Raw genomic sequence first — 26395 nt, 5'->3', positions numbered from 1 at the left:
GGTATTATGCTAAGCAAAATAAGTCATAGAAAGACAGATACCATTTGATTTCACTCATGTGGAATTTCAGAAACTAAACAGATGAACATATGGGAAGGGAAGGAAAAATAAGATAAAAACAGAAAGAGAGGCAAACCATAAGAGATTCTTAAAAATTAGAGAACAAACTGAGGGTTGCTGCAGGTAGAGGGGTGAGGAGGGTGGGGAAAATGGGTGATGGGCATTAAGGAGGGCACTTTTCAGGATGAGCAATGGGTGTCATATGTAAGAGATAAATCACTGGGTTTACTCCTAAAGCCAAGGCTACACTGTGTGTTAAGTAACTTGAATATAATTTTTTAAAAAAAGATTAAAAAAATAAGTGTTTTGTGAGGGACATTGGATCAAGGGGATGGATGGATGAAGCCAGCTATAGGTGAGAACATAATTATAATAAATATTATTTCGTTGAGTGCCCTGTTTTACAAGAAGTATTTAATTTTTTTAAATTAGAGAGAGAGTACATGAGTTGGGAAGAGAGGGGGAGAGAGAGAGAGAATTGAGAGAGAATCTTAAGCAGGTTCCACACTCAATGCAGAGCCTAATGCAGGGCTTGATCCCACAACCCTGAGGTCATGACCTGAGCTGAAACCAAGAGTCCGTCGCTCAAAAAATGTGAGCCATGCTGGTGTCACAATTATTTAATTTTTTAAGTTTATTTTTATTTATTTTGAGAGAGAGCACGGGAGGGGCAGAAGGAGAGAGAGACTGAGACTCCTAAGCAAGCTCTGCACTGTCAGTGCGGAGCCTGACACGGGGTTCCATCCCACAGCTGTGAGATCATGACTTGAGCCAAAACCAGGAGTTGGATGCTTAACCATTTGAGCCACCCAGGTGCCCCAAATTATTTAATTTTTAAAACGACTCTATGTGGTTTCTTCTGCTCATTTTATAAGTTAGGAAACTGAGCCACAAACAGGTTGAGTAATTTGCCCCGGACTTTACTTCTTGTCCATCCTGGACCATATTAGGGATGGCCTGCCCTGTGAAGGCTGTAGTAGAATGTGTGTCTTTGGAGCCTTCCCTCCCTCACTGGTTCTCAGAATTCCTGCAGCACCTGGAAGGGTGGTCCTGCCTGCAGCTGGTCCTTCCATCCTAGTCATCTTTACTACTAGCTGTAGATTGTTCCAGCTGCACCGACTGAATACGCGTTGTTGAAGATTGCTTACAGGAGTACCTGGTTGCTTTCCAAGAGACTGTTGAGTACTGCAAGTGGCAGCAGGTAATGAGCTCTGAGCAGCGGAGACAATGAGAACGTACCTAGCTGTGATCTCCATAGAAAAGATAAATAACATGGTTATTAGAAGGAGTTACGAAGAACATACAAGCAGTATAATCAAATCCTAACCTAACTGATGATAGAGGTTGAGATTTGAATTTATGGAAATATTGGAAATATGATAAAGAAAATCCCTTAAGTGGCCTTTTAATGTATGACACTAAATAACTTGGAGAGCAGAAGAATGTTCCTTGCCTTTCTTGTCTATCTTCAACATAGACTACCCTGTCCACCCACACCTGACACAGACGCAAAGAGACCAGTAGGGATAGACGTTTTTTCCAAAATACATTAAGGTAGTAGCAACTCTGTTAAAATGGCTTGTCTTTGGGCGCCTGGGTGGCTCAGTCGGTTAAGCGTCCGACTTCGGCTCAGGTCATGATCTCGTGGTCCGTGAGTTCGAGCCCCGCGTCGGGCTCTGTGCTGACAGCTCAGAGCCTGGAGCCTGTTTCAGATTCTGTGTGTCCCTCTCTCTCTCTGACCCTACCCCGTTCATGCTCTGTCTCTCTCTGTCTCAAAAATAAATAAACGTTGGGGCGCCTGGGTGGCGCAGTCGGTTAAGCGTCCGACTTCAGCCAGGTCACGATCTCGCGGTCCGTGAGTTCGAGCCCCGCGTCAGGCTCCGGGCTGATGGCTCGGAGCCTGGAGCCTGTTTCCGATTCTGTGTCTCCCTCTCTCTGTGCCCCTCCCCCGTTCATGCTCTGTCTCTCTCTGTCCCAAAAATAAATAAAAAAAAAAAAATAAAAAAAAAAAATAAATAAATAAATAAATAAACGTTAAAAAAAAAATTTTTTTTTAAAAAATGGCTTGTCTTTCTTAACATTTCACCTTGATTTTTATCTTTGTGTCCCACCCTTGCTCTTATCTTTCACCCATTCTTTTCAGATCTCACTGATTGACCATCCTTATACCTATATATGCAGGTGAGGGACTCTGCCTCATCACCCTTTTTCAGTGTTCAAAGAACTTTTGACTTTCATCCTCCAGCATGATAGTGCCTTATGATTTCCCAGCTCTCACTCTAGTTGAATTCTCTGTTTTAGTTACTTAGAGCCTTCTCATCAACTTTCCTCATTCCGCATACCATTTCCTATCCTTTTCATCTGACTTTTCTTTACAAATAACAAATATATCCTCAGCAGTTGCTTCAAAGTTATCTTTGTCTTAGAGTTCCATCATTTTTCATTATTTCTGGTGTGGTTTTCATTGTATTTATCCTGCTTTGGGATTCATTGCAATTCCTGAACCTGAGGATTCATGTCTTCCAACAAGTCTGAACAATTCTTTTCCTGTATTATCCTTCTGATTTTTTGCTGGAACTTCTAATTCTTTCCTCCATGTCTTTTAACAACTCTTTTCTGTTTTCTCTCTTTAACTCTTTGTACTGCATTTGAATAATTTTCTGAGACCTGTTTTTAAATCTTTTTCCAGTTTATTCTTTGCTTATTTAGTGGGGTCTGTCTAATCAGTGTTTTTCTATCCTTTGAGTTTTCAATTTAACTCATCTATTTTTCAACAATAATTAAAAGAATAATTCTATTAACTTGAAGTTTTATGTGGTTCTTGTAAAGTCTGACTTAAAAATTTTTTTTTTCTGACTTTAAAATTTTTTATTCTTTTATCATGTTTTCAGTTCCTACTTTTGTTTTTTTTTTAATATTTATTTATTTTTGAGAGAGAGAGAGAGAGAGGGAAAGAGAGAGAATGAGCAGGGGAGGGGCAGAGAGAGAGGGAGACACAGAATCTGAAGCAGGCTCCAGGCTCTGAACTGTCCACACAGAGCCCGACACGGGGCTCAAACTCATGAACTATGAGATCATGACCTGAGCCGAAGTCAGTCGCTCAAATGACTGAGCCACCCAGGTGCCCCTCAGTTCTTACTTGTGTATCTTTAGTCTTTGTAAACACTTTAATTTTAGGATGTTTAAACTGGATCTGTGTAATAGTTCTGGTACCTGGAATTCTTGGTAGTGGTGGACGGGTAGGGTGGGAGTTCCTCATCCATGTGTCTACTGATCCTTGTTCATGGTAGATGGTTTGAGTGTTTTGTAATTTTGGACTGTGAGTTTCTCTTCAGGGATTTGGTTAGTGGTGTTCCATTACAGGCTGAGCTTGAGTTTCTGTCCCTCCAGAAAAGTTGTGTGTATACTTTTGTCAAGGGTCCCAGGATTAGCACTAGCCTGGGCCACTTTTTAATTTCTCATTTAGAGGGACAGACCACCCAATGGTGGCTGAATCTGAGCTTCATATCTCCGTGAAGTGGGCCTGTGGCTATCAGTTCTCAGGGAGGCTTTTTTTTCCCACACCCCCACTGAGATCCAGGCTGAGGCAGGTAAGTTTCTTAACTGTCTCCTTGTGCACTTGGAGCACTTTTCCCCATAGTCCACTCATTCACAGAGGGGCTGGTCTTTGGGGAGTTCCAGCTTCATGTGGGGTCTCAGTTCCCATTCTCTCACCCATACTTCATGAAGGCCCTGAGGCTTCTCCTGAACCACATGGGATTTACAGTCCAAATCCTGTGTTACCAAGATTGGTAAACTGCTTTCGTCTTAGGGAAGCTAGCATCAGTTCAGAGGCTTGGTTCTTGATCTTGGTTTTTTAGATCTCTGTGTGTTTGACTCTAGAAAATTCCTTATTAATAACTCAGCTATGCATTTTAAGATATTTGTTATATTTTACCCAGAATTTATAATCTTTTAATAGCAAACAATTTTTTTAAATATATCTTTTCTCCCAAGAGCACATCATCATCATCATCCTCTGACAGTGTCTGCTGTAGAGTTGAAAATGCCTGTCTACATCCAAAGAGCAGTATCAAAAAGGGGCCTCTGCCCTTGAGAAGTTCATAGATTTTTTTAGTCTAACTCATTTGTAAGCTCTGAGGACTATTCATTTAGTTTTTCACTCACTATTCTTTATATGCAAATCATATTCAATAAATACTGAGTAAGTCCTCACTTTCCAGGCTTTCATTCATTTATTCAGCAAATACACATTGTGTACAGCATGGCTATGTGACAGATATGTGCTCATCATGCTCAGCAAAAATACATCCAATCCCTGACTTCATGGAAGACACCAGTATTGATCAGATAAACTCATAAATAAATGTAAAATTGCAACTGTAACAAGTGCCAGAAAGTCAAAGTGCTTGATGCTGTGGGATGTGTAATGTTGATTTGTTCAGCTCAGGCCAGGACAGGCTTAATTGGGGAAGTGAAATAAACAAGAGTAGCTTTCACTGAGTACAAAGGAGAGCAATAATTGTGACAGATCCAGAGCAGTATGTGCAAAGCACCGTGAAGATGAAGGACTAAAAGAAGGGTGGTGAGAAAGAAGGGGAAAAGTGAGAAAATATGGTTCCAGAAAAGGCTGAGAGGGAGCTAGGAGTCAAATCACGGAAAACCTGGTGGGCTATGTTAACTTTTTCTACTTATCATAGGAGCCATGGAAATGCTTTAAACAGGGGTGACCCATCTAATTTGGCCTTTGAAAAGATCTTTCTGACTTTAGACAAGAGAACAGATTTGAGGAAGCAAGCATGACAAAGGAGATCAGTTGTCAGTAGACCATTGTCAGTAGACCATTGTCAGTAGACCAGATTGAGAGTTGCTTGGTGCTGAACTTCAATTTTGACTTTGTAGGAAAGAAAATGTGGAAAGATTTGAGATTTACTTAGCAGGTAAAATTACCAGGAAGAAGCAAAGAGATGGGCCAGGAATGATTACAAAGTTTCTGGTGTATACATCTGGATGGCTGTTGATGTTGCTTTAATGGAATAGGGAACACTAGATAAGGACAAGGTTTGTTGGAAAGGCCATGGCTTTTTCTTTTATACCTATTGGGTCTGAGGTTTTTGAAACATCTAAGGGAAAAGTATCAAGAAGTAGCTGGATAAATTGATCCAGAGATGAGAGAAGAGATCTGGGGATATAAATACATGAGTGATTTGCTTATTGGTGTTCATCAGGTGAGCCTTCCAACGGAGAGATGATGGATATCCCTTGGATATAGAGACGTGTAGGTTACTGGCAACCTTAACAGGAGCTGTTTTGGTGGTCATATGGGGTGAGAGGCTTGGAGGGGGATGTAGAGAATGTAGAAGAGGAGGAAATGGAATGAGTAAGTTAGACAACTTTCAAAAAGTTTGCCAGTGAAGTTTTATAAGCTTTCATCCATTTTTAAAGGAAACATGTCAGTTAATTATGATTGGAAGGCAAAATCTTTTAAAACGTAGAGTCAGTAGGAAAAAATGTAAATGATTTCTTGATAGTGAGAAGGTGGCCAAGACAGGGACATAGGCTGGCACAAAGGGGAACCAAAGACATTCAACCAACATTGGATTGTAGTAGCAGCTGATATTTATTGACCTTCCACTATTGTTTCAGGTGCCATTCTAAATGTTTAACATGTATTAACTAACTTAATCTCCAGAACAACTCTGTGGTGTGGGTACACTTATTAGCCCATGCAGGACATGAGGAAACAGGTCACCAGAGAGGTGCTGTAACTTACCAGGGTAACACAACAGGGATTTGAACTCCCAGTCTGGCTGTGAACTTCATGTTCTTAACCTCTATGGTGTCATGCTTCTCAATACATGGGTGCATAATAAGCTATTTGTATCATCTATGAGCTAAGGTGTGGGCTAATTCATCTACAAATACTGAAAACGTTATTGGTTATATAATGACTTTTGGGCAAAAGTATAAGTTAATGTTTTCTTAAATGCTTTGTTAAAATTTCCTTGGCTTTATATTCTAGACCAAGGCAGGCATAAGTGGAAATGTCATTAGATCAGCATTAGTTTTAATCAGTGGCCTTTAATAAGTGTGTGCACATTATTCATTTAATTGCACCTGTAAAGATGTGGTAGCCTCATAACTGCAGTTATAATAGGTAAGTAAGTGGAATCCATAACAGTCTGAAGCTGCTTGTACCTGTCTGCAAAGATGTGCCATTTGTGAGTTTCCACTAACCAATGTCACCAAATAAGTGACCTTCCCCAGATTCCTGGGGATTGGCTTTAACCACATGTGTGTGTTTATTCTCCTCCTAAGGATTCAACAACACTGAGAGAACATGCGACAAAGAGTTTATTATTCGGAGAACAGCCACCAATCGAGTACTGAATGTCCTCCGTCACTGGGTCTCAAAGCACGCGCAGGTAATTTAATGGCATCATTCATTACTTTCAAGGATTTTTCTAAACCAACTTTTTAAATTGTTACATATGTAAACTGCTTTCTGAGTCTTTGGAGTTAGGGTCTGAAACGTTGGAATTAGAGCCAAAGGAAAGAAATAGGAGGATATACACACAGATCAAAGCGAACACATGCAGATTTGCCAAACGCACACTGTCTCAGATCTGGCGTGACACAGGAGGCGAAGCAGGGCTCTACGCTTTCCTCATCTTTTCAGGCCACAGCACCCACCTGTGGGCACTCGAGCCACTGTCCTGTGCCACCCAGGGAGTGCCGTTCATGGGGCCCTCACCGTAGGCTGAGCTGTGCCGCCTGCACCCGGTACCCCTGAAGGTTAAGCATCACTCTGGTACCACATACTCTGGTATCTGGTCAGGGAGTATTTTCTCGGCCTGATTTAGGAGATATTTTGCCCCACGACTTTGATTTTTTGGGTCCTAGTATTCTGTTTTTAAATTGCATCATCTGACAGGACACCTACTTGTTATTTGTGTGTTTTCATTACACATTTGTAGAATTGATACCCATTTCGCAATTTCACAAAATAAAGCAAGGGCCTCCTTTGCTTCATTGGCATGAAACACGCATTGTGCTTTTCTTCCCCACTGCCAAATAATGGGAGGCCTTGCTGGACACGTGCTTGGCTAGTGCCCTGCAAGGAGAATTTTGAAAAGACAAAAGGGGGCCCTGTGTGGCTCAGATCGGAGCACGTTAAACATATAAAATGTGAATAAAATGCTAATGAATAAAGAAAAAGAGAAGAGAGGAGCCCCCACTTCATATATTCCCTGAGGCTGTCCTGGGTCTGCCACATAGCCCTTGGTAATGACAGACCGTGAGATAGGGTCACGAGAGAGCCAGACTCCTGGAATCCCTGTGGTGAGAGAATTCGCTAATTGGGAAAAGTGGGATTTGGGCCTCACCATCAGTTAGCCCATGACAATTCTTAAATGTTAATTGAAATAAAAATGAAGGTAGCACATTCAATATAGCATGTAAAAATTTTACTTAACACATCTTAAATAAATAAAAATGGATCCCATATCGCTCAAATTCTGAGAACTGCCCTTAGCCCATTGAAATGTTTAGTCTCTTCCTCATAATCTGAGCGAGCTATTTGTACGTCCCATTTGCCTCATTGCAGATACAGGATAATGAGGTTTCTCCTGTGTCTGACATCCATTCCATTCACTTCTCTCTGGTTTTGGACTCGGGGTCCTGACTTCTGATTCCCTGGGCTGTGGTGGCTTCAGAGATGCAGAGTAGCTTTGGTACACAAGGCTTAGCAGATGCTGCTGGGTTGTCTTCCCTGCTGTGAGTGAAAGCCCAGGTTTACCTGGGTTCAGCTCCCTCCTGTCTGCAAATCTCTCCAAAACCTCTAATCTTGCTTGCCTCTCAGTCTCACCTCCTTTCTGTCAATCCCCAGTGCCCTCTTTTTCTCCTGACCTGAAATGGAAATCCCTCACAATCCACAGAGGACTCTTAGAGTAGCTAGAAAAGAGCCACAAAGCAGTTTACAGTATGCTGGGCTTACTTTACTTTGGGTGAAGAGAACTCAGATGGGGGAGATGGGTGTATTGAATCCCTTGCTTGTAATAAAGAGATTTGGAGGAAGGTGTGATCATCTGGCTTGAGAGCTGCATTGTATTTGCATAAATACATATATGTACACACAGGCAATATTAGATTGAACAGCACCAAGTCACTGGAACGGAAAATGGATTGATGTGAAAGCAAGGGTCTCTTTATTCAGGTTGTGTCCTGGGGCCTTTATCTAATCCAAAAAACACCCTGTTAGCTGTTGTTTGGAGAGTTCAGATACTTCACAGCCTATTATTACTTAAGATGTGCTTGTATGTGGGAAAGCATTTGTGATCAGTTCCATTTAGGGTGGGCCACACTGGGAATCCCAGCTTTGTAGACCCTCTACACTGGGGGCATATGTGGATGGTACAGATTGCTCAAGTATTCAGTCTTTTGTCCTGACATGATTATTGTATAACATGTGGACCCTGATGTGCCAGAGGAAGTTCTTCCCATCCACTCATTTCTCTTTTCTTACCTTCCCTGAATGTGTGAGTGGGTTTTAAGGATCTGCGGTTGGTTTCCAATTATCCTGCTATAACTTTAGCATGTGTACATCCTGTACCTTCCTCATTCAAGTGAGTTTTCCATCACTCTCTCTGTGTAAGCACATGATGTTGAGGACATTTCTGGAACATCTCTGCTTATCTAATTGCTTTAGAGCTTTATTTATTTTATTTTTTATTTTTTTGGCTTCGGTGTCCAGGTTTCTCTTACTCCCTTTACTGATTTTGGCTGACTGGTGCTCATTCAGGCTTCACAGAGGGTAGTTTGAGAAAGACAGGTGGTCCTGGAGGCCACACTGTGTGCCCACCACCTCCTCTCACCTTTGGTAGCATGATCTGAGTCAGTTGAATTCAGAGGAGGTATGGAGGATAATCTAGAGAATTGGGTCTGCTACAGAATATTAGATGTCATGTATTTGTTTCTCATTTCTCACCAAAAGTGGCTAATATTAGCAGATACTACCCTGCACTTAATTCAGGAGAAATAAAGAGTCACAGAATTATGAGTGTTGGTTCTCCAGAGAAATAAAATTGCCTTCAACTCCTTCCCTGCAATGTGTGCTAGAATGCCATTCTGGAATCTTTTAGCCTTTCCTTTCATAAGTGTTTAGTAAGGCTAGGTTGCTTCTTTTTTTTTTTCCTGATTCTAAAAATTTTCCTCTGTTACACATTCTGTGCTACTTTCTCCTCATTTTGTTGTGCTTTTTCACTCACCTGCTGCCTTTCATGTTGAAAGTGAAGCCAGAAGGCCACTCTGGATTTCTCCCACATGCCTTATCTATGGGTTAGCAGAAGTAGCAGCACAGAGTCAGGGGTACGTGTATTCTTCTTCCAGCTCTGCCACCGAATCTTCTGTGGGGGCAGAATTGGTCACTCAGCCTCACTGGGTGTTAGTATCTTCTTCTTCTTCTTCTTTTTTTTTTTTTTAAGTTTTACATTGTTTATTTGAGAGAGACAGAGACAGTGTGAATGGATGAGGGGCAGAGAGAGGGAGAGAGAGAGAATCCCAAGCAGGCTCTATGCCACCAGTGCAGAGCCCAATGCAGGGCTTGAACTCAGGAAACCATGAGTCATGACCTGAGCCAAAACCAAGAGTCAGTTGCTTAACTGACTGAGGCACCCCAATATCATCTTCTGAAAATGAGGACAGCCATCCATCTCTTACCTCCCCCAAGGATCTGGTGAGGATTAAAGGTGACGTTGAATGAAGAAGCATGAAAGACATAAAGTACACTGTAGGTGGGTGTGACCAAATCCCTTCCAGTTAAGGAGATGCACATTTCATCCCCCTCCAAGGAGCTTGTAGTTCCCTGCAGATAGGACTGTCTCGTTCATCCTGGCATCTCCCTCCTCAGGGCTCTGCAGCTCTGGGCACGTGGGAGATGCCTAGGAATAGTTGTCAAATCGAGTTTGCATTTTAATGTTGCTGTTGTTCATTCTGTCCAGGAAGGTATTCTTGAATGTTTAAAATTTTCAAAGTCAGTCAAGACAGAGACTAAGGGATGGGAAATCAGAGAGAAAAACTGAGATAAAGGAGGCACCTGGGTGGCTCAGTCAGTTGAGCATCTGGCTCTTGGTTTCTGCTTAGGTCATGATCTCACAATTTGAGTTTGAGCCCCACATCAGGCTCCATGCTGACGGTGCAGACCCTGCTTGGGATTCTCTCTTTTCCTCTCTTTCTGCTTCTTCCCTTCTCCCTGTCTCTCTCTCAAAATAAATAAATAAACTTTTAAAAAAAGAGAGAAAATCTGAGAGAAAGAGGTGTTTTCATTAAGCGTCCACATACTTCTCAAACAGCTCCTGCTAGGCGGCCTTAACGTGTCATTTGCACAATTCCAAGGTATCTGCAGGTTCCAGGGCTGTAGTGCTTTTAACCACATGCTTGTGTGACTGCTTTGTCTTCTGTGCACAGGAGAGGGAGGGACTTCTAGGCTGGCACTCCAGTGCCTGTCAAAGGCCTGACCTTGTTTGTATAATGTATAGCAGTTTTGGTTTTCCTAAACTGTCTTAGTGATCCACTGATTCTGGAAAGATACTCTGTCCAGTTGTTTGAGGAATTTTACAGACCATGGAATGGCATTAATAAAGGAGCCTGCAACAACATCCATAGGTTACAACCCGCTCCATCAGACTCTGGGTACCGTCTGAGTGACAAGTGGCCAAGAATGAAACAGTCACTCATTTTCTTAACTTAAAGGGAATATTTTAAAAGTGTGAGATCAGATGAAATGACTTACTTACCTAAAAATTTCCTTCCCAAAGGAGTTTATGGAGGGAACGTAGCTACTGTCTTTCTGATTCCTCACCTCCTTTATTCATTCACTGACAAGAATTGAGACCTGGGGTGTGCTGGACACGGAGTAAATGTGAGTGTTGGAGGATCCAGACGTTACCTGAGTCAGGGGAGCTGGCCTTAAATCTCCAGTGGAGAGGTCTCCAAAAGTCCCACCAAATGCCCCATGAGAGGAAGAGTTAGCCACTGTCCACCTGCCGTATCCAGAGGGAGCCTGGGCCAGGCTCCCCCTGCCCCAGCATGTCAGTCTGCGTGCTTTTCCCTGGAGGTCAGAAGTGAAAGCAAGAAGTGGAGAGCTGGTAGTGGGAAAGTACCGGAGGCCTCCTAAATAGGCTTCCAGGCTCAGGACAGGCTAGATTAGGACAGGAAGGAAATGTCTTATTCTGGACCGAACCACAACTTTAATATATTGGACTGGACATTTTTGATTGAAGAGTTGTTCTTATAACTAAAGGTCCCTGAAGACATTGGTCCCTGCCCAAAACTACACGCAGGGTGGGGAAGGATGGTCTACAGAGCAGTTTAATATGATCAGTGACAAGCAGTACTGCTGCTTGATGATTTCATCATTGTTTACGGTACAGGAAGTGTAAGTCACCTCTGCAGAGCAGTTTCACGGAGTATATCAAAGTGACACAGCTGTTATGTTTCAGTCCTCTTACATTCATTGTGTGAGGGGCAAAGAGAGCACATTTAGCTGATGATGAAGAACTCTTCAGCTTATATTTCAGTTTATATGCTTTGTAGCAACTTATTGAGATATTACGTTCTCCACATAAAGGGCACTAAACCTATGAGTGTGGCTCAGTGACTTTTTACCTTTGTACACACCTTGTAGCACTACCATTCTGAGCACCGAGAGCCCCCTCCCAGTCCATGCCCCTCTTCCTGGGCATTGCCAAATCTTCTGTTAGTTTTAGTATTGTTCTTCTTGATACTAGGTACTTTTTTCTGGACTAAGGGTAAAACCTTTAATCTGCCAATTACACTGATTTCCCCCAGTTTGCTCCTTTCCTTTTTATTTTCCCTTTTTCTTTTTTTTTTTAAGTAAGCTTCATGCCCAGCATGGAGCCCAATGCGGGGCTTGAACTCACAGCCCTGAGATCAAGACCTGAGCTGAGGTCAAGAGTTGGATGCTTAACCGACTGTGCCACCCAGGGGGCCCCTCTTTTACTTTTAACAATGTGTATGATACTTTTTACATACGTACTCGCTCCCCCCCCCCCCCGCCCCGACCCCCCCATAAGAGGGCTTTATATATACTTTATCATGTAAAAATACTCACATACACAGATACTATGAATCCTTTTGTTAAAATATATGTTCTGTAACACTTCCTGAACACACTTAACAAATAAATGTAGTTTGGGCTGTAAGACAAGAATTAGCAGCTCTCACTCCTCCACTTTGTAGTCACTCATAGCAGCTGAGGTGAAACTGTTATGCCTCCAAATATCCCAGGAGGAGCTGAGCCCGGGGCCGGTGTGTCCATGGAGCATGGATGCCAGAGCAGAGGGGCCTTCAGAAGCCTGCTGGAGAAGCAGGGGGGATGGTGAGGAGCACGGGCTTCAGGGTCAAAGTTATCTGGATTGAAATCCCCGCCCTACCGTTCATTAGCTATGTGGCCCAGCTAACTATTCAGCTCCTCCAGGCCTCCATTTCTCCTTCTGCGTAAGTGAGCATGGTATCACCTATTTCTTCTGGTGATTGTGAGGATCATGTGAGGTAATACCTGTTAGAGCATCTGTTATATATGCATGCTCAGAACGTTACAAATGGCTGCTTCCTGGCAGAGCCCCGCGAGGGTCTAAACCCAGGCAAAGGTTGTTACCCCTATTTGACCAGTGAAGCAATTAAGTCACAGAGAGGTTTGATCAGTGCTGCCCAGGTGACCTTCTTATAATGGTGGACACATTCTGTGTCTGTAGTGCCAACCACAGTAGTTTGGAGCCACATGAGGCTAACTGAGCCTTGAAATGCAGCCAGGGTGGCTGAAAAATTGCAGTTTTAACATTTAATTTAATTTAATTTAACTTAATATAACTTAATATAAGTAAAACACGTGATTAATGGCTATGGTATAATTGCACAGTTCTGGACCGCTCAGAAGTACAGCAGCAAGCCAGACCCAGCTCTCTAATTCCTTCCTCTCTCCTGCAGTGCCCCATTCCTCCAAAACAGGAACCTGTGGATCATCCCCACTTGGCCCCAGCAGTAGGCCTGCCAAAGAGGGGCTCATCTCCATTGGGTTTACGTAGACAAAGCAAAACCTTTGTGTAACATTGGTGTTGGGGCTATAAATATCAAAGAAGGTGATGGCTCCTTCCCAGTAAGGGAATGTACCAATGAGCATACTTGCATTTGGGTTTCAAGCCTGCAGCTTCAGGTCAGTGGTCCGGTGGAAACATGCCCTGTGGACCAACTGGGTGGGAAAGTGATTGCTGCTGGCATGGCAGGGACTTCGTGTGTTCAAAGACCTCAGGGATCAGGGTGTCCTAAAATGAGAGTTTATGTAGTTCGTCTCTTCTGTTAGTTATTCTGACAGATGACAGGGGCCCCTTTTTAAATTTTTAATTTTTTTGGCATTGCTTAGTAAGACACTAAATCTAGCATCAAATTAGAGCACTAAGTTCAGATTTACTCTTTATTCCAAATCTGAAACTGAGGTTGGGCCAAGGATGAGCATAGTGCAGACTTTCCATGTGGGCGGGAGAATGAAACGTGTAAGAAAGAGCCAGCTACTAAATAGGCAGCTCCTGTCACCCCAGCTGATAGCACTGAGCCTGCTTCCAGCCCCATCCTGCCCTCGGGCTCAGCTCCTCACTGTCGTCCATTCCTGCTCCTGCCAGTCCCATGGGGGACTTCCCCTTCCACACTTGAGGCTCAGTCTCTGCTCTTGAGCTGTGGACCTTCTTTTCCACTTACAAGGCCATCTTCAGAGGACAGATGTCTGATCTCTAAGCTCTGTGCTGGAGAAAGAACGCTTCCTGGGCTGCACCACCCTCTGCATTACATGGGTGCTTCCTGTCCTCATGCTCCTGAAGATGCCCAGGACTTTACAAGAGCCCTTGCCTAGATCCTTACCATAGCTTGATCAGATTTCCCAATGTCCGCTCCCAGGGAAGATGTGTCGCTGGTGCTGAGCTAGGACAACACAAGCCGTTGCATTCCATAGAAATGATTTTTGAGCCAGCCTGAGGTCTGAGGCTTAGTTATGGTGCATGGTCTTTTATAGGCAACTTGAAACCATAACCCCTGACTGAGAAGACTGTTTCCTCTACGAGGGTGAATTCTGAATGACACGACTCCCAATGTTTTAACTATTTAACAAATACTGTATTGCCTACTATTGGGTCAGGCTCTCCTCTAAGCAGTTATTTTCAAATAGTAAGTCATTTACCGTTCACCTCAACCTTTTAAGGGAGGCAAGGTAGATATTGTTATTATCCCAGCTTTACAGATGGGGAAATTGAAGCCTAGGGAGATGAGATAATTTGCCTGTGATGACACAGATAGCAGGTGGCAGAGTGGGGGTGCACGCCCAGGCTGCTGGCTGCCCAGCACATCCTCTAGCCCCTGATCTCACAGGCCAACTTTTGGGGTGCAGACAGCTTGAAATGCAAAACGTACATAGCCATTCCTGACTCAAAACAGTGGGAATATCATATGCTAATACTGACCATGCTTTTTCTATTTCTAAATCGTTCCTTGGAAAAGTTACTTTTGTCCCAGAGTCTATTCTGTAAAGGATTTGTATGGTTTTATGGGGCAGAGGGCTGCCTCCGTGCTGACAACCAAAACAGCACCTCTTGCGTGGAGATGGTGATTTATACGCTCCTGTGCCAGCTTCCCCATTGCTGGCCATGGCTGAAACTAGAGCTAGTGCTATCTGTGGTTAAGGGTCAGGAGACCACAGGCTTCCCACCTAACCGTGGATTAGATGCTGCCCCCCTGCCCAGCAGCCCCAAAGTACAGTGAGGCTCCTGCGGCCTGTCTCCTGCCAGTGGGTGCTGATGGGGGTGCCTGGAATAAAAAGAGAAAATTTAGTTGCTATGTGAGAAGCTGGCAGCTATGAACTATTTCTGTTTAAATTTTTTTTTTAATCTTTATTTATTTTTGAGAGAGAGAGAGACAGAGTGTGAGTGAGAGAGGGGCAGAGAGAGAGAGGGAGACACAGAATGTGAAGCAGGCTCCAGGCTCTGATCTGTCAGCACAGAGCCTGACATGGGGCTGGAACCCACAAACTGTGAGATCATGACCTGAGCCGAAGTTGGACGCTTAACCGACTGAGCCACCCAGACACCCTGAACTATTTGTTTAAATGACAAATTCGTTGTCTCCTGCTTCAACCTTGCAAATAGCTTTATAAAGCCACTAAATGGGAAGATAATCAATGGACCACACACTTTTTTATGTTAGTCTCATCTTTACTAATTTGTGCTCCTTTGTGTCTAGTTATCCACACCACTGCCCCTTGACCTCTGCATATCCAAGCTAAGAAATCCCAAACGTCCACCAGGTACAAACCAGTGTTTGTTCACAAACTCATATTTCCCATGAAGGCAGCCAAAGTGAAACAGAGAATGCTCTAATTAGGCCAGCCACTTAAGTTCCCTTTGGCTCCTCCTGTTTTCCGGGCACGTAGGCTGGTACTTATTTTCATCACTGTAGTTTCCAATCCTGCCCGTATTGTTTTATCAAAATGTGTCCTTCTCCCTCATAACAAACTGTCTTGGCATCACATTTCACTTTAGTTGCTGGGTCAGGAAGGACTCAGGTGAGGAGAGAAACCTGGAAACCTGAATTCTCGTCTAGATTCCCATGCCAGCTTGCTGTCTTCCTCATTCATAAAACTGGCAAAATGATCTTTAAAGGGTTATTATGCACAAATGAATTATTTGTCAGAGTGCCCTAGAAAATATAACATGTAAGAAACTATGATCTGATAACTATGGTTTTTCTTTTTTCTTTTCTTCTTTTTTTTTTAAGACCTGAAGATAGATTTTCATTTTCTGACTCTCTTTCTGTGATCCAGGCAAACAACCAAGCAAGATCCTACTTCCTTCAACTACTTACCAAAGTTTTTTTTTATCTTTTATACATCCCTGTTGTTATCCTTTAAACTCTCCTTAAGCTTTCTACTATACTTGTCTTAAAAACAGAAAAGAAAAGAAAACTTGGTGAGAAATTAACAACAGGATTTATTTAAGTCTGTGTGAAATAGAATTAAGAGGTTAATAAACCACTGTCTTAGGGGGATCTGGTTGGCTCAGTTGGTTAAGCATCTGACTTTGTTTGGCTCAGGTCATGATCTCGTGGTCCGTGGGTTCGAGGCCTGGGTTGGGCTCTGTGCTGACAGCTCAGAGCCTGGAGCCTGCTTGGTATTCTTTGTCTCCCTCTCTCTCTGCCCTTCCCCCGCTCACGCTCTGTCTCTGTCAAAAATAAATAATCAGTTAAAAAAAAAGAAACCACTGTCTTAAATGGAACCTATTTTCTGTTCCCATTAGTTGCCAAGACAGAAATTTAGCTTTCTCTGTAAATCCAGTGGGATTCTTTAACCTTCCGTGGATGGGTTTCATGGGCAGAAAACACGGAGGAACACTGTCTGGGACTTTACGTACATCAACAGCTTCTTACTGCCCTCCCAGTTTGCATTCTACATGGATAGAATCACTCGTGGTCCTAGGAGGCATTTCTGGAGACCGTGGCACACAGGACTGAGCTCTCGGTTCCTTTTCTGGACCAGCGCCCCTTCATCATTTTAGGACTCTATCCCCCAGGATTCTGAGGAGCCAGTGTGGCAGTAGGGCATCAACTGGTTTGTTCAGGCCTGAAGGTGTTGCCTCCATGTTGCCCTTTGTGCTTCCTCTTCTGCCCAGTCTGCTCCCAGATGCCAACCACCTGTATCTCCTGATCTTTTTGCGTAGTTTCTTCCTGGCTGGATGTCAAAGGCTCTGCTTCTGCTACATTCCTGACTCTGGGTCTGTCTTCTCTATGGGGAAAGGGATGAGGTACAGCTTGCCTACCAGCTTTCTTTATCGGTCTTTTCCCCTCTTATGGGTCAGAGGGCACGGAGAACAAAGTATAACTTACAGACCACTCTCTACTAAGACTTATTCTTGACTTAAAGTCAATGATAATTTTGTTGACATGTGGCATTAATTAACAATGGAAGTTTAAAAATCAAGATTAAAAGCAGGCCTTTCCAAACTTTTTTTTCCCCTCTAATTTTTGTCATTGTCTTGGAAGGTACAGTCTATCAATTAACCACCTATCTAGAAAAATTCTCTTTCTTCTGATAAATGCTTTTTAAACTGACTGATTGTCTTTGGAGAGGTAAAGCTAGAAGCCTGGGAGTTACGTGATTTCAAGGTTGTGGGCAGTATTTAAAATTCTTATGAGCACAGCTGTTCAGGTCTAGAGGCTGCATTTTAGCAAGCTATTCAGATGAGGAATCATTTGTTAGAAAATGGCCAAATAAATTATTTTTTGCATGATTTCCTCCTTCTCACTCAGTCTGTGTCATTCATTGCCATTTGCCTCTTCCCAGTTATTTTTGTCCCGACAAATCTTCCACATTTTGCACTGTGCCTTCCTCTAGTAGCCTCCTACCTCACATCTGCTAAAATAATTTCCCCAAACGCCAGTTTAAGAAGAATTAGGTAACATATTACCACATGTCTCAAAGTCAAGTATCTTCCCTAGAACTTTTGTCCACTCATTCAACAAACATTTGGGCCCCCACCAGGAGCACCTGGGCCTACCAAATTTGGGGCTTACTTACTATCTGGGTTTTACCACCTTTTCCTGGTGCATAAGCTCCTACATGATGGTCAGTTACACATTCCTATATATTCTGTTCCTCCTTGGAGATTCTAAAACCTTATGAGTAAGTGTTGAACAGGTATTGGAAAGTTTGGAATTACTACGGCATTGCTTTGGAAGATTTTATTCCAAACTTAATGCTCTTCCTTGTGTGTTTTTGAGTAGGTTATTCCTTTTGTATGGCAAACAAAGAGGCTTTTAAAATATTTTTGTAGTTAGTTGATGGGAAATGCTGGAAAACCCTGCCTTTCACTTTTCCAGTGCGAAACTATGATTCACAGTCAAGGTTGCCCAGAGGTAGCAAGAAGGCAGGCAGACCAAGGGTGGTGTCAGGTAGACGAGGCCAAACAGGTACTGTGCAGGGTCTCCTGTGCCAGCTTTTAGCCAGCACAATCTCCCCTGGGATCACGTTTCAATATTTAAATTCTGAATGAAGTTCCCACTCCCCTTAAAAGAACTGAAAACCACACTGGTTTAGAGGCTTGTTATCTCTAGTTCATTAAAATGAGGAATCCAGAAAAGCATATCCTCAGCCTATCAAAGTTGATTTGCATAGATCTTGGGAAGATCACTCAGCATCTTTGCCTCAGTTTCCCAGTTGACCAGATGGCCCAGATCTAACCTAAATGTACACTACAATGTAAATTAAATTCTTCATCTTCTCTAGTAAAAGAAGACAGAAACAGCATGCTTTTCATTTTCTTGAAAATCATTGTCAAATCGCAGGCTTTTATTTTTGAGCCTAACACATCCTAAGCCCCTTCTTTATGAGCCCATTTCCCCAGGTTTTAAAATTTTTTGTGTGGTTTTACTCCATTGTGCAGCATTGCCACTTTCCTTTTAAAAACTCTGGCCACTGTTAGGAATACACTGTACTGATTATAGTAAGAAAATTACTCTCATAATTCTCTTTATTGTCAAACTGTGTTTATCAAATCAGATTTTCTTGATGTCCTAGAGTTCCCATGGCCATACATTGTGTATTAGTAATTATTACCCTGGTCTCCTGAAAGAATGAACGTAGTTGCCAACATACCTAAGCTGTGAGCAGGGGATTTTGTTTCAGCGTGCTGGGGAATCTGATTTATTGTGTCTTGTATTATTTTTCTGTTATATGATCCAGTCTTATTAATACAAACCTGAGTTTCAAGATCTCTATCTCAAATGGTTGCTAGTATAGGTGGGAAATAGTTCCAGACTCAGTAGGGCAACCACCTGTTGGATGTGTCTTTTCAGTCCAAGCCACCAGCACTAATTCACTGATAGCCATGTGTTTTTGGACAGTCTGTGGTGTGCAGTTAAAAACTCAGGTTTCAGCTAACACTGCCTAGGGTCGAGTCCTGAGTCTGCCACTTGCTACTGGTGTGACTTTGGGCAAAATAACTTAGCTTCTCTGTACCTTGACTTCCTTGTATGTAAAATGGGAATAGTAATGATTGTAATTGTGTTGCTATCAAGGGTTAAATTGGATCATAAAGTGATTAAAATGTCATCTAGCGTGTGGCATACTCTCACAAAGTCTTAGTTATGATAATGACCTGAGGAATTGCTCAGTAACCAAAGGGAAATGCTGACTTCCTAGTCATTGATGAATGTGTTTGAGCGGAGTCAGTGAGATATTGGTAAAATACCCTCATCTCCCAACAGCTTAACCACTTGAGGAAGATTCTGACATCATTTGTTGGTAACCTTTTGTCCCTAAGCATTTGCTGTATTTCCTGATACTCTGCTTGAGCTATCACCTCTTTTCAGGGGTTCTCGGGAGCTACATTTCCAGGCCTCGAACCACTCCTCAGACTCAGAGGGGCTGCCCCCTCCCCCCGGACCCCCGGGTTTCTGGGGTTAATGTTTCCTTCTTCTGTCCATCACCCAGCCTGCTGTTCTTTGCTCTACCTTTCCCCCACCGCGAGTGTAGACTGAAATGTAAAAGTCTCGTATTTTCTGGGCTCTCCACCTGTGGAAGCAGGGTCGTTTCTGTTTTCTGATTTTCCGTCTCTTCATCTCTCCTTCAAAAATTGGGAAACAAAAACCAACCTACATGAGCTGTTGCTGTGGTAGCTGCGGTGACTGCCTCAGGTCCTCCTGGGTGCCGCAGGGTTCCCTGATCCAGGGCATGAGATAACCGACAGCAGGCAGCTTCTCCCTGCAGGGAGGGCCCTGCTCCCCCAGAGCCAGGCCGGCCAGGTCGCAGCACAAAGGCGGTGGTGAGGTAGCCAGACGACCCTGGCGCGCCATCTTGTGGGCGCCCTTGATTGCTGCCTCTGAGAAGCAGACCGTGTTCTCCCTCCCACCTGGTTAGTATTCTCATTTCCCATTTCCAGGGCCTGGGGAAATGTGACAAAAAATTAGATTCCAGATAATTTTAAAATGGCTGTTAGGCAGACTTATTATGAATAATCCACCTCTGGATTTAATTAGGGCAAGTGCCTTTTAGCTGCTCCAGATTTCTCTTGAAGTAGTAGCTACTGTTTTTAACAGGGACTTTTGAGTGGCCAATTCTGCATTTTACATGCATCGTTAAAAAAGAAAACTTTACATTCTAGGTAGTACATCAGAGGATTCAGATAGTTTTTTAGTTTTTGAGGAGTTGTTGTTTGAGTGAATTAAAAAAAAAGTGGCAAAGTGTTGCTACTGAAAGTGTAATCAGCATCACCCAGGAGCTCATTAGAAAAGTAGAATGTTCCAGACCTACTGCATTAGAATCTGTGGTGATTTGTGGGCATATTGACAGATAGAAGCACAGGTGTAAGCGCGGGTTACCAGAGTCAGATGGAAGACTTGTGTTTTTGTCTGCACGCTGGCACCTCCTTACATGTCTCCTGTCAGCCATATGATCACATCCCTTCAGCCTCAGTGGCCCGTGTATGACACAAGATTATAGGTTTCTGCCTTGTCTGCTCCTGGGTCAGCTGAGGGAGAAATGAAATTATGCATAGCAGTTCAGTTCGAACATGGTAAAAACCTGTGCAAATGTCAGGGGAAACTGTGAGTGAGAATTTTTCCATTTTGTACTCAGCCATCATTAGTTAACCTGTTTTACATCAGCTACATCATCAGCAGAACAAATATTCACCTATAACCTTCATCATGCTCCGAATAGTGTCTGGGCAAATTCCACCAAGTTTTCAGAGCTCTCTCTCAGGCTAGTCTTCCTAGAGCTCAGAATAATAAAATTACATTTTATTTTCCTTAACAAGACCTTTCATACAACTTGCCTTCCTCAGGTCTCAGAACTGTTTCCCCTGTTGAGCCCAGGGTGGGGCACAGTAGGTACCCGCTGGTTGATGAAATTGCTAATTAGCCCTTAGCAAGGTCCAAACACTGGCCTGATGTCCTTCACACTAATCCATTTATGATAATCAGATTATGTGCATCATTAGAGACTGACATAGCTACAGGAGGACTCCCATCATCTCACTGATGAATATCAAATATTCATTAAGGAAACAGACTCCTGATTGAAGTAAGGATTGAAGTAAGTGAGGTCATTAACTGTTTACAAACATTCCCTTCACCTTGAAACAGGAGAGGAGGTAGGACAAAGAAAACATAGTAGCAAGATACTACTGTCTTCTCCTAGCATACATGTTAAAACAAAAACCAATAGCCAAGAAGCTGTTGGACAATAAGTAGAGGAAATTTTAGGAAGACATACCAGCTAAAGGCCTAAGAATGGTAAGAGATAATAACCTCTGTGTTGCCTGAGGCCCCAGTGGTTCCTGTTCTGAAGAAATGGTACTGATTGTGAAGCATTAAAAACAAAATATTGAGACAAATTTGTTACATAGTCCTCCACCAAACTGAGGCACAAAAATATTCCACTCAAATTAGGGCAGACTATTGCATTGTCTACAGTTTGTGAAATTATGGACATTTTTGCCCTGAATTTACTAAATATAGGTAAAGGGTGCTGTTTTTCTTTTTACTGGATTCATTCCAATTAGCAATGTTTTCTCTAATTATTTAAAAGAATTCAGAATGTCAGTGCTTCAAAATTACTTTCCTGAAAGTTAAAATGTAGTTCTAGCGAGTAACTTTATATAGGAGGGAAAATACACATTCACTTCTGCTCATGGGAATATAGTCCGTCAGAGTCACGTCCTTGAAAGCAGGACTTAGAAGGTGTACAGTTCACCTCCGATAACCTGACAGTCGCAGTGTGCTTCCTGCAGGTGTATTTTAAGATAGCACTAGGGGCGCCTGGGTGGCTCAGTCAGTTAAGCGTCCAACTTCGGCTCAGGTCATGGTTTCATGGTCCGCGAGTTCGAGCCCTGCTGACAGCTCTGTGCCGACAGCTCAGAGCCTGGAGCCTGCTTTGGATTCTGTGTCTCCCTCTCTCCCCCGCCCCTCCCCCACTCATGCTTTGACTCTCTCTTTCTCTCTCTCAAAAATGAATAAATGTTAAAGAAAAAATTTTTTAAAAGAATGCAAGAATTTTTAAAAAGTGCAAGTGGAGTGCCTGGCTGGCTCAGCCGGTTAAGCATCGACTTCCGCTCAGGTCATGATTTCATAGTTTGTGGGTTCGAGCCCCGTTTCAGGCTGTCTGCTGTCAGCACAGAGGCTGCTTTGGATCCTCTGCCTCCCTCTCTCTCTGCGCCTCCCGTGCTCATGCTCTCCCTCTCTCAAAAATAAACATTAAAAAAATTAAAAAGGGCAAGAAACACATCTTTACCTTATTACTTCTTTCTTTAACTCTTTACCTTGAAAATTTTCAAATCAAGAGAAAAATGCCAGGATAAAACAAACACTAATACACATCTACAGTCACTAATAATAGTTAACATGTTTACCACATTTGTGTTCTCTCTCTCTCTCTGTCTGTCTCTCTCCCTCCCTCCTTCCTCCCTGTCTTTGCAAAACAGGAGCCTGCTCTTAGCCTCAGTGAACTGATCAAATTTAGGGCAATCTAACATTGATGATGTTCTCAACCAGGACAAAGTCCTGACTTGACTTTTGCCAGTTGTCCCAGTGATGCCCTTTAGAGCATTTCCCCCTCGATCCCAGGGTTATATGCTGCATGTAGCCATGGTCCGTTTGGTGTCCTTTAAAGTAAAACAGTTCCAGTTCTTATTTGTCTTTCATATTACGTTAACATTTTTGAAGAGCACAGTGTGCCTCACAATGCCCACGTGAGATTCTGCATCTTTGGAAAAAATAATAACTGATGATTTTCACAGAGCATTACATTAGTAGGTACATGATGTTGGTTTGTTCCATTACTAGTGATGGTAATTCTGATCACTTTGTCTGTCTCTCTTCGTAATAAATCATTTCTGGCAGGGGTATGTGGGTACTTGGACATTATTAATTCTCTTTCCCAGTTAATTTCAGCATCCATTCAGCTGCCTGATCCATTATTACTGCTTTGGACAAAATGGTGATTTTTATAAAGCTCTTTTGTTTCTTTGCACTTGCTAATTGGAATTCTACTCTGAAGAAAAGTTCCTCTTCCACCCTCTCTATGTATTTACCTACTTAGGTCTCTGTGAGCATCACTGGTTGTTGTGATTCAGTTGTTTATTATTTATCACTATCATTATTCATTCTGATGCTCACGTGTTCTACCTTTTGCCCAGTGGGCTCCCATCAGTTTCACTCCTGGGTTTGTTTGGTGCAGCCCCATTGGTTTGTGAGTGTCCTTTATTTAACCCTTGGCACATCTGTACTGAAGTTCTTAATTCAAGTCACTGCCCAAATGACAGATTTTATTCTTGCAACCAATCTTTTTTTTTTTTTTTTTTTTTTTTTTTTTTTGTGAGCCATTCCTCTGCCCCAGTTACCGATCTTACACACAGTCCAGTGGGAAAACAGATGATTATTTCGGCCTGTACAGTGCAGTAGGTAATGCTAGGGGGAACCTTGAGAGCATCGAAACAAAGCCCTTTGCCCCACTAGATTGGCAAAGGAAGGCTCCTGGGAGAAAGTATATCACCTCCTAGACATGGAAGGTGAATAGATGTAAACATGGGGAGGAGGTGCTGTGTGGTCCAGGCTAAGGGAAGCACCTATCTCTTTGAGGAATTTCCAGCCCCTGGGGAACCTGTCAGAAATACTAACAATAGGACCCCATCCCAAACCAATTAACTCAGGATCTGTGGTGGGGAGAGCAGTCCTAGGGTCCATACTTTTTAATTTCCTATATATCACTTCAAGAGAATTTATCACGAGAAATGGTGCCATGTGTCCTGGAGCTAAAACATCCACAACTAAACTTTTAAAAGATCCATTTTATTTTATAGGATTTTGAGCTCAACAACGAACTAAAAATGAATGTCCTAAATTTGCTAGAAGAAGTTTTGCGAGACCCAGACCTTCTTCCCCAAGAAAGGAAAGCCACGGCGAATATTCTGAGGTGAGTGCAGTTTTCAGGTGCCTCCTGATTACGTTGGTTGGTTTGTGCTGTGTTCCAGAAAATAAGATCCTATCGAATCAGAAAGATGTATCTGAGACTCCTGGGGGCAGCAGGGGTTCTACTGCCACTGGCAAGGTACTACGTATCTTCTCTTTTCTGGGGGCAGATTGGCGCACGCTGCCTCAGGAACACTGGGACTGGGCGACGTGACTTGTGTGGGGCCCAGGAGTGCAGCTGCTCCTGTTTGTGTGGGCAGAGCGTGGTTTGCTGCAGGACCAAAAGCGGAGAAGAGGATGCCTTGAGGATCCTCTCCTGTGACTCCAGCAGGCATTGCAGAGAGATGATGTTTTCCTGCCGTCGGTTCTAGTTGTTTGCTGTAAGCTCATGTTGATGAGCTGGTGGTGGCATTTCGGTGAGAGTCTTGTGCTCCTGGCTTGTGGATGTGCCACCAGATAGTAGTTGTGTATTTTCTTCAGCTCGTGTCGCAAGTCCTAGACCAGCTTTACTGACTTCTTCTCAGGTTGGGATTCCCACATCATACAGGTTGTATAACTTCGGACGTCTGCGTGATAAAAGCTTGAACTTTGGGTTTCCCACAAGAGACTGTTTGTGTCTGTCATTACACCCAGCCTCCAAAGAGGTCACAGACTTTCTTACAGCTTCTTGAACTGGTGGGTGGAATTCTTTTCTAGTACGCTCTATAGCAGGAGGACAGCCATCAGGGGTTTCGTGCAGACATTTCGGTTATAGCTTTCCGACTCATGGCTATATCGTCTGTCCCTGCTTGGGGGTGGGAAGCCCAGCATCTATCTGCTAGAGCCTAGTACCCCTTTACCATTTTGACTTCTAGTTCTGTCTTCATTTACAGTCTCTGGAAAGAGGCCTTTCTTTCTTCTAACCTTGAATATATTGTTTCCTTGTTATCCAGCTTTCTGAGAGGAGTCCATGTTAGTTCAGTCTACTATGTTTTTGGAAGTCCCTCTCTAACGCAGCAATGCCAGATTTTGGTCTGCAGCCTTTTAGCAATTGGCTCATAAGTCATTCTTACTACCATTAGCTCAAGATCCCGTCACCAGACACTCCTTTGGTCTAGGGGCTCTTGTGGGTGGAATGTGTCTGCTCTACAGCAGGTATGTTGAAGTTCTAACCCTGAGTACCACAAAATGTGATTTGGAAATAGGGCCAATGCAGATGTAATTAATTAAGAGGAAGTCCTACTGGAATAGGGTGGGCCCCTAATCCAATGTGACTGGTGTCCTCATAAGAAGATGACCATGTGAAGACAGAGCAAGACACAGAGAGAATGCTGTGTGAAGATGATGCAAAGGTGAGAGTGAGGCAGCTGCAAGGCCAGAAATGCCGATTACTGGCAAACCACTAAAAGTTAGAACGAGGCGGGTGCCTGGGTGGCTCAGTCGTTTGAGCATCTGACTTCGGCTCAGGTCATGATCTCACCATTCATGAGTTTGAGCCCTGTGTCAGCTCCGGGCTGTCAGCGCAAAGCCTACTTCATCTCCTCTGGCCCCCTCTCTTGCTGCCCCTCCCCCCTTGTGCGCGCTCTCTCTCTCTGTCTCTCTCTCTCTCTCTCTCTCAAAAACGGTAAGTAAACATTAAAAAAAAGAAGAAGTCTAGAAAGAGGCAAGAGAGGATTCCTCTACAGGATTCAGAGGGAACGTGGCTCTGCCGACACATTGGTCTTGGGCTTCTGGCCTGCAGAACTCTAAGGCAATGAATTTCTATTGTTTTAATATGCCCAGTTTGTGGTACTTTATTAGAGCAACTCTAGGAATCTGTTAAAGGCCCTCTTCACTTTTTCCATGCTATGAAAACACCTAAAGAAGCTTAGGGGCTCTGTTACTATGTTTATTTTCAGATTTAAATTGTAAATACATTTTCAGATAAAGCCTGGTTTCAGTGAATGTGTGGTTATATCTGTGAATGATTACTATTCCTTTCTTCTTTATGTACACAGGTTATTACGCTCTTTGTATTTAAAACACTAACATTTTGAAACCACTTTCTGGAAGTTTGTGCCCCAGGGACATTTGACTGGACAGCTGGCAGGGAAATGAGGTGTTCAGACAGGATTGGTGAATGTGCAAACCCATGTTGCCCATTCTCTCACAACATCCACACCAGACATTACTAATCAATCCTGAGGGCTTTCTGCCTGCACCAAGGGGTGAGCTTAGAACTCCACTGACCAGCACGCCATTAATTGGAGTTGGCATTTAAGATGAATCCTGTTTACCATCCCAAGTCTTTATTATTCATCAGGCTTAAGATATGCAAATTCTTTTTGTTAAATAAATG

General features: G+C 43.1%; 1 protein-coding gene across 2 annotated transcripts in view; it reads left to right on the top strand.

Annotated features, from left to right (window-relative positions):
* The window catches only part of RASGRF2 (Ras protein specific guanine nucleotide releasing factor 2), a 240831-nt gene that overhangs the window by 188327 nt on the left and 26109 nt on the right, over positions 1 to 26395 (top strand). For both annotated transcript variants that reach the window (XM_019462875.2, XM_019462873.2), the window contains exons 18-19: positions 6379 to 6485; positions 23970 to 24082. In XM_019462875.2, coding sequence (XP_019318420.1) covers positions 6379 to 6485; positions 23970 to 24082 — 220 coding nt within the window. The remainder of the gene's footprint in view (positions 1 to 6378; positions 6486 to 23969; positions 24083 to 26395) is intronic.

This window comes from Panthera pardus, unplaced genomic scaffold (assembly GCF_024362965.1).
Source record: "Panthera pardus isolate Hobbes unplaced genomic scaffold, ASM2436296v1 HiC_scaffold_2, whole genome shotgun sequence".
In the NCBI taxonomy this organism is placed as follows: domain Eukaryota; kingdom Metazoa; phylum Chordata; class Mammalia; order Carnivora; family Felidae; genus Panthera; species Panthera pardus.
The sequence above is the reverse complement of the archived record's forward strand: the minus strand, read 5'-3'. Positions and strand labels throughout refer to the sequence as shown.